This window comes from Lolium rigidum, chromosome 1 (genome assembly GCF_022539505.1).
Source record: "Lolium rigidum isolate FL_2022 chromosome 1, APGP_CSIRO_Lrig_0.1, whole genome shotgun sequence".
In the NCBI taxonomy this organism is placed as follows: domain Eukaryota; kingdom Viridiplantae; phylum Streptophyta; class Magnoliopsida; order Poales; family Poaceae; genus Lolium; species Lolium rigidum.
The window spans coordinates 233,777,866-233,787,134 of NC_061508.1; the positions used below are offsets into that span (position 1 = coordinate 233,777,866).

General features: G+C 45.6%; 1 protein-coding gene across 1 annotated transcript; it reads left to right on the top strand.

Annotated features, from left to right (window-relative positions):
• Nucleotides 1-468: 468 nt before the first annotated feature.
• On the top strand, nt 469-2,161 carry LOC124656135 (protein O-glucosyltransferase 2-like). The gene is made up of 2 exons (XM_047194938.1): nt 469-660; nt 758-2,161. The coding sequence occupies exons 1-2, from the start codon at nt 469-471 to the stop codon at nt 2,159-2,161; spliced, it is 1,596 nt and encodes a 531-aa protein (XP_047050894.1).
• Nucleotides 2,162-9,269: the final 7,108 nt, after the last annotated feature.

Here is a 9,269-nt window from a genome sequence, read left to right on the forward strand (position 1 = left end):
CAACTAAAAACTAAATTAGTTTTCCACTGGCTAAGAACTAGCAAAACCGTATACAGGCTGAGAGCAATGTTTTAAACATCAGGTAGGAGAGGCTTATTAGTTTAAAACGATCTATAGAGGCTGCCTTTTCTTGTAATGCGACAACCAAATAATATAAAAGAAATGTTAATATCACTTCCATAACTAAAATAGTTTGCTAAAATAGCTTATATTAGAAGGGACTTAAATAGTAAATCTTAAAAAATTGAGTAATATAATGTTTATTGACTTATTGTGATATGCTACTACTAGAAAATACTATGTACTTCCTATGTTTATCATATCACTCCATGTGAACCCGGAGTAGACGCATCTGGGCAGAACCGGAGATCTCTGCTCATTTTCCTCTTGAGTCCGCGTACTAGCCAGTTAAACTATAGTTGGATGAAGCGTTTCAGCACAGCAGACGACGAGGAAGAGAAGGCAGCGATGGCGCCGCCGTCTCCTCCAGCTGTGGCCGAGATGGTCGACGATCCGGCGGTAGAGCATCAGCCGTCGCCATCTCCCACGACGAAGCCATGCCGGAACACATCGACGAGCGGCGGCGTTGGAGTAGTCATCGGCACCATTGTGTTTTTGGCTTTCCTCGCCAGAACCAAATGGATCCACCTCGACGCTGACGTGAGTACATGTTCTTATGTTTGCACTGTAGAACCCATGATCAAACCAGTGTGCGTACTGATTAATTAGCTCTTATGCATCATCACGAATCCAACAGTATTATTCTTTCCTGGCGGGCACCGGCGGCGGCAGCGTCAGCCGGCGTGGTTGTCACTTCGGCGCCCGCTCATCCACGGCGCACCTCATACCAATACCCTTCAGCTGCGACGCCAACGGCACGTCGGGCCCGGCTCTGTGCCGCAGCGGTGCATCACTAGCGCCAGAACCCTCACCGCCGTCATCGTCTCCGGGAGTGCCGCCGCCATGGTGCCCGGACTACTTTCGGCATATTCACACGGACCTCGAGCCGTGGCGCACAGCCGGGATCACGCGCGACGCCGTGGAGCGCGCCCAGCGCCACGCGGAGCTCCGGCTGGTGGTGGTGTCCGGGCGCGCCTACGTAGAGAAGTACCGCCCGTCGTACCAGACGCGAGACGTCTTCACGGAGTGGGGCATCCTGCAGCTGCTCGCACGCTACCCCGGCCGCGTCCCGGACGTCGACATGATGTTCGCCACGGGCGACGTCATCAGGGTGCGCGCCGCCGACTACCACGACGACCCTTCCGCCGCGCCGCCGCTGTTCCGCTACTGCAAGGACGTGGACAAAGAGGTCGCCATCCTCTGGCCTGACTGGTCCTTCTGGGGCTGGTCCGAGGTGAACATCCGCCCGTGGGCGCCGCTCATCGAGGAGGTCGGCAGGGAGAACGCGCGCCACCCGTGGCGGGACAGGGAGCCCTACGCGTTCTGGAAGGGCAACCCCGGCGTGTCCGAGGCGCGCCGCGACCTCTTCCGGTGCAACAACGACTCGGCCGCCGGAAAGGACTGGAACGCGCGGCTCTTCGCGCAGAACTGGGCCGCCGCCGTCCGGAACGGGTTCAAGGACTCCAGCTTGGCCAAGCAGTGCCGGTACAGGTACAAGATCTACGTGGCGGGGCGGGCGTGGTCGGTGAGCGAGAAGTACATCCTCGCGTGCGACTCGCCCATGCTCGCCCTCGACACGCCCTACAGGGACTTCTTCTCGAGGGGGCTCGTCGCCGGTAAACACTACTGGCCCATCGACCTCGCCGACAAGTGCCGCGCCATCAAGTTCGCCGTCGACTGGGGCAACGCCCACCCAGAGGAGGCACGGCGCATGGGCCAGGAAGGCAGCGGCTTCGCGAGGGAGGAGATGGACATGGAGCTCGTCTACGAGTACATGCTGCACGTGCTCACGCAGTACGCCGCGCTGCTACGCTACAAGCCCACCGTGCCGGAGAAGGCCGTGGAGCTCTGTCCCGAGTCCATGGCATGTCCCAGGAGAGGCCGCGAGAGGGACTTCATGATGGAGTCCAGGGAGAAGTACGTCGCCACGTGCGAGCCATGCACGCTCCCGCCGCCGTTCACCGCAGATGAGGTACTGGACAAGGCCGTGAGGGACGACGGCGTTCGAAGCAAATTACTACACAAAATGGACAGAGACTAACAAAAAACGGTTTTGCTATGTCTCAGTTAACTGAGATTTTCTTAAGTCTAAGTCAATTGCAAAAAAGTGCTTGAGTTGCACTTTTCTGTTAAAAAAGTGTAATTACACTTTTCTGCCAGAAATATGCAACTGAACCGAGTTCCACTTTTTTTTAAACTACAATTGCACTTTTCTGAGTTGACTGAGACTTAAGAAATCTTAGTCAACTTAGACATAGACACACCCGCATACACCGGCTTATCCATCAGAATATTGCATATACATGTATCAACCATCAAAAGATAATAAGCAAGAAGATGAGGCAAGAATCAGCTCGCAATTTTTGTTATCAAGGCGCAAGCCCTACATTGCATACGGTTATAAATCCTGATCGACTGTCCGCAATTGGTTGACCCAGAATACATGGCTCCCAAGGTTGTACATCAAACTACGGGATATTCACTTTGACTCATAGGAGCATTTGCTCCCATTATGTGAATCAACATTTCGAAGTGTCAAAAAATTCTAAAATAAAATTTTACATGTACATCTACACATTTTATGTTTGTACACAAGTTTTTAAAAAAAACTAAAAAAATTTGTGGCTCCTGTAAAAAAGACAAATTTTGATGCTATAACATGACTACGTACAGGACATTTTTTTGTCTTTTTTGTACACGCCACATAAAATGTTGTTTCTCCACGAAAACTTGTGCACTTACATAGAATGTCATGATGTACAACAAAAAAATTATTTCAGAATTTTTTGTCATTTTTAAAATTATTTTTTAATTATTTTGTATAATGGGAGCATTTGCTCCTATGAGCCAAAACGCCTCCTCCATCAAACTACATATGAATCTAACTAGTAAAAAGGCACGTGCCTTACACTTATATAAGAGTTGATGTTTTAGCGTGCATGTATCGCATTCGCATGTATCCTACGTAGGAACTTATAACATATGCAAAATGTGAAGGAGTAGCTTACATTATATGCGCATATGAAAAAAAATGTCAAACTGGAATAAATGAAGACAATGGTAAACAAAAGGGTAACAACCACATGGCGTGCAGCGAGATGTGTTTGTTCATATGGAACCATATCCAGAGACCAGCAGACCAGCAATAGCAGGCTGCAGGACAGCCCTCTAATCATCCACCTCCTGGTCATGCAATTAAGGTTGGATTAATTCAAAATGCAAACTGTATCTTACTATTAATCATTTAGAAAATATTTATCATCCTCATTAACTACTACCTCCATACCGGTTAACAGGACAATTACACATTTCGAGAAAGAAGTTTGACTACAAATTTGATCAACAAAACTTTAGATATATGTCACAAAAATTATACAATTAGATTCATATTCAAACGAATTTTTTAATAGTATTATTTTGTGATGTATATTTTATATTTTATTGACCAAATTGGTAGTCGAAGTTTTTTCTTGAAATATGTAATAGCCCTATAAACCGGTATGGAGAGATTACTATACCTTGCTACAGCTTGTACAGAAGTAATAAATAGAAAAGAAAAAATATTACACGTAAAATACAAATGAAATCGACAACTTCATTTTTCTTCGATGATATGATCAGTTGACATGAACAGTAGAATATTCATGTTGACATTCAAGAACTTTTTAAATTATACACAATGAGACTCAGCTTTCTTCCACCCATACGACAAAATACTCCTAAACCCTGCATAGTTTGTACATACTTCTAGTAATAGTATTGCGGTCAATTTTCTACAACAGTGGATAACTCTCTCAAGCACCATTCGAGCAAAAGGACTTCTCAGGAAAATCCACAATAGTATGGAATTTCGTAGTGAAACAGCATTGAAAAGGAAATTAATGAGCCTTTCAACATTCTTCCAGCAGTGGCAGATTGTTATACAGTATTGAAAAGGACATGAATAACACAAATTTCTTCAGTTGGAGAAGAAGTCAGCTCTCCAGCGATAACTGCTAAACAGCAGAACAAACAAACAATAACGTATCGGTTTATGCAGAAGTCAGATCTATCGATGATGATAAGACGCAGTATCAACCTTCAAGACATATGAAATAGTCCTATAAGGAACTCGGCCTTCCATTGTATGGGATCTTTTTGGCTGGATAATTCAGTTATTGCATATACATGTATCAATCATCAAGAGATAATAAACAACAGCTCGTAATTCTGTTATCAAGCCCAATTTGTTGTACCCAAAATCCATGGCTCGCCGCTGCGGCGCTGCTTCACCGGTTGGACATAGAACCCAAACACATATGAATCTAATTGGTAGCCAAAGAAATGAACTGCAAAAGGAAGGAGCTCTCCGTTAAAAAAAAACACAATCATTTTGCACATTCCATATTGTCCAAAGGACCCCACATACCCCCACCCGAATTTGAGAAAGATAATTTTTTGTAACACGCCGTAGCCAATTCTCAAACAAGTTTATAATACTGGTAGGTGAAGATACTAAAGATCATGTGAACTATTCACCAATGACTTTTGCAAAAGGACACTTAATAAAAAGGAGTTAATATTATTCATTTGTATCACAAAAACAACAAGTCTTGCTTCCATACCAATTCCTCTTCGCCAATTTATCCTTGGTGAAAAGGACTTTGCGGTGATGGAACAACCGTAAATATTTAATTTTCACTTGTACTTTCATCTTCTAAACATATTTTTGTGAGTATTTGGCTTATCATTTAGAATACCAAGATACATACATTTGGCTAAAAATTACCTGATGAAGTTAGCCCCAAACAAAAAATTCTTCTTCCTTTGATAGCTGAACATGCATCAGAATTTGGACCAACTGTTGCGGCTGCAACTTGTTTTCTTGGACAATATTATATAATGAGAGATATTGTTGGGACAAAGAGGCCTCTCCTAGCCAGGTTTGCTCCTAAATTCTAGTACATTTACCATCACCTATTTGAAAATAACCTCTACTCAAGAAGTCTTCTTTTACTTTCATATACCCTTTTCAAAAACAAAAGGGAATCTACCGGTTCCGCGGGGACTAGTGACAGTGTTTTAGAGTGAACATACTTATTGATGACTGGGTTTTTGCATAAACTTGTGTTATTGCAGTACTTGTAGCACAAAATATTTATTTAAAGCTCATCACATGGAAGCTTTGCAAATGGAAACCACTCGACCCCGCGGCCATGTTGTCAATGCGGTGATCCCCACAAGTATAGTGAATCGCTGAAATCTTCGATGGGAAGTGACGAGGGTGCTCCCCGGCAATGCCCACCATGAGGGGCTTAGGGTTGAAGGAATCATACAGGCTGACACGAGACATCGGATACCAAACAAACGGGGAGAGAGATTTACCCAGATTCGGGGCCCTCGATGAGGTAAAACCCTTACTTCCTGCTTGTCTGATCTTGATTATCGAATATATCGGGTTACAATGGGGTAGCCGAAGGCTACGGTTATGATCTCGTCGAGAGGCTAAGATTCTAAGGTTCTAGCTCTTGACTTGCGGCGAATATATGTGTTGAAGTTGTGTCTCGGCAGACCCTCTCCTGGCCCTTATATTGCAGGCCAGGTTCCGAGAGTTCTATCCAGACTCGACTAGGTTACAAAGAGGTCTATTCTAATATTTCCTTGTTTAACGTCTTCTTGCCTTGTTCGTCAAGAATCCTTCTTCGGGTGAGTCTCCTTTACTGGAACCGACGTACGGGTCCACCTTGGTTGTTGGGCCATCTTCATGGGCCCCTGGTTGGGCCGTAGGAGGTAGCCTAATGTTGGTTACCCCAAGGGTAATACCCACATCAGTAGCCCTCGAGTGACTGGCCGAAGTAAAGCTTCGGGTAGGGACTATAATTGCCTTCTGTTGAATGTCCATAGCTGTCAAAAAGATTTGATCATTTCTCATCATTTTGAAGTTGAAACTTCTTTTTATCGGGTGCACGTCCAGCGCTCCCGATGGGAGTAGCCCCCGAGTTTAGGGATGGATGCTTATAACCATGCGTAGACTCAAGTTGTACTACTCGAAGATTCTGATGCCAATGTTTTCTAGATTGTCTTAATCATCTGATATCTTTTGCTATATCGGGTCCTTTAAATTTCGAGTGAAGTCATGTAATATGATAGTGCGTAAGAGATAGGAGTACGTGCCTAGTTTTACTCGATAAATCGATGCGGGTAAACTGCCGATGAAAAAACAATCGTTACTCTACTCAGAATCAAGTCTGCGTGCTTGATCCTGGATCTTCTGAAATCTTTGGGTTCGTCTTCTTTTGTCTTCAATAATGTTTATCAGATGCGCGTCCAGCGCTCCCGATGGGAGTAGCCCCCGAGTCTAGGGATGGATGCTTGAAACCGTGCGTAGACTCAAGTCAAGCAACTCAATGTTGCAGATTCCTTCGGATGCTTTATGAGGAGTCGATACTTTTGGTGACATCATCAGTGACGTGGCTTCTGCGGCGGCTCGATTGACAGGACGTGACTTAATGGGTGAAAGAACATTTCATGATCTACGAGGTTTTGTGTGTTTGTTAACAACACCGGTGACGTTTTAACAATGTGCTAAGTGAGTTACGGATATAGAAAAGATCTCAACGGGTAAATCTCGACCCACTCAAAAAGGAAGAAAAGGAGAAGGCCGAAGATTTTCCATGGCCGGCACTGCCGAGTGGTGCTGGGCCGGCACTGCCGGCATTGCAAGCCCGGCACTGCCGGCATTTCAAGCCCGGCACTGCCGGCCTGCCTGTCGACCAGCTGGACCAAAATGCTGGTCGGCATTGTCGGCGTCTCAAGGCCGGCACTGCCGGCGATACCTCTCCAACGGGCAGAAATGTGGGCGGGGTATAAATAGGACCCTTCCCCTACCTTGGAAGGGTGCTCAAACCCTAAAGTCTTCCTCCACCATTGCTGAGCCACCAAGAACACCAAATTCATCAGATCTCCTCCCTCAACCACCCAAATCCCTTGTGCTTTGGAGAATCGAAGGAGAAGACCCCGATCTACATCTTCACCGAAGAGATTTGCATTTCCCCCTCATTTTGTTGAGGGCCCTCTTGCTAGTGTTCCTCTTTGGATTCCTAGTTGTTTGTTGTTGATGTATACTTGTTGATTGTTGTGTTGTTACAGATTTGGGAGCCTCCAATTTGGTTGTGGATGTGTGCCCCAAGAACCTTGTAAAGGCCCGGTTTCCGCCTCGAGGAAATCCCTTAGTGGATGTGGGCTAGGCCTTCGTGGCGTTGCTCACAGGAGACCTGAGTGAAGCCTTCGTGGCGTTGGTTTGGCTTTCATAGGAACCACACTCCTCCAAACGTAGACGTACCTTCTTGCAAAGGAAGGGAACTACGGGAATCAACTCCGTGTCTCCGTGTGCTCCACTCTCGGTTACCTCTATCCTATTCTATGTCCTATATATTACGTAGCTATATCTTGCTTAGTTGTTAACCTTGTCATATAGGTAAATTCACATAGTTGCATATCTAGAGAATTTACCTTTGTGTCAAGCCTAAATTGAAAAAGAACTAAAAATTGGTTAGCACCTATTCACCCCCCCTCTAGGTGCGGCATACGATCCTTTCAATTGGTATCAGTGCCTCAGCTCTTATTTCGGGCTTAACCGCCTAAGAGTATGCCAGACGATAATGTTACGGAAGGAGCCACAAAGCCGGTTTCTATGGATGATCTCAAGTCGATGGAAACATCCTTGAGGTCCTCCATGGAAGCTCAAATGGAAAGCATGAGAAACATGATTTCCGAGCTCTTGCCGCGGGCTCCCGCCGTCATCCCCGTCATAGAGGAAAGGGACAAGAGTGGGTTAGAAAAGGGAGATACTTCGGGCTTACCCTCCTCTACCTCATCCTTGGAGGGTGATCACTTAGAAACTAATAAACTCCCCACTACTTCTCCTAGAGCAACAAGTGATGGTGGGAGCTACCATAATGTGCCTCCACCTTTCCTATCCCCCGACATTCCGGTTCCCCATCCTCATATAAACACTTGGGGCAACCCACCTAAGTTTAATGATAAAGATTTCGATACATGGAAATTTGAGTTTCGCTCTCATGTTCGCAGTGCCTCCAATAAACTTTGGAGAATCATCGTGGAAGTCTTCAAGCCTTACAACCCCGACAAGTTGACTAGAATAGAAGCGGTTGATAATCAACTCAATGACATTGCCCTGCACATGATTCAAACTAGTGTGGGGACAAAGGAATTGTCTCATGTTCGGAATTTCTCCACCGCCAAGGAAGCTTGGGATGGTTTGGCCGCTAGTTGCATTGGAAGTGAAAGCATGAGAAGGAACAAGTATAATGCCCTTCGGAATCAAGCCGAAGGATTCCTGAGGCTTCCGGATGAAGATCATGAAGTCATGTATAGAAGACTTATCACCGTTGCCGATTCTTTCCGGAATGTGGGTGCCAAACACATTGATGACGCTTGGATCAAAGATAAGTATATTGACTGCATGATGCCATTTGAACCCATTGATGTCAAGACTCTAGTTGGGAGAGAATGCTTTGCCTCTCTCACTTCTCAACAAACGGTGCACGAGTTGCAATCTCTCAAGGTGCTCGAGCAAAACTGTCATGATTCTCGCAATCGAGCTATTGGAATGTAAAGAGGGACCAACCTTTGCCTTGGTGGTCAATTCCATGGAAGAAGTGAACCCTCAAGAACCATATAGGACATCTTGGAGTATGTCCTATCCGGATGATTTGGAATACCACTACAATGATCACGTGGCATTCCATGCAAAGACCTTTTGGGTTGATCCATCCAAGGCCAAGGAAGACAATCTCAAGAGAAACAACTCAAGTGGGTTCAAGGGTTTGGCCCCAAAAACAAGAACTTGCTACGATTGTGGTGACAAGAACCATTTCATCGCCCAATTCCCCTATGAGCATAGGGAAACTCGTGGTGTAAGGCTCATTCCCAAGGACAAGGGCAAAGTCTCAAAGGCACCCAACAAGAAATTCTACAACAAGGGTAAGAAGGACAAGAGGCCTTCAAGGATTGTGCTTATGACCAAGGAAGATTATTCTTCCGATGAAGTTGAGAGTAGTAGTGATGAAGAAGAAACCTCAAAGGAAGTGGCCGCCATTGCCACCACCAATATTCCCTATTCTTCGCTCTTTGAATCCCCCAATGAG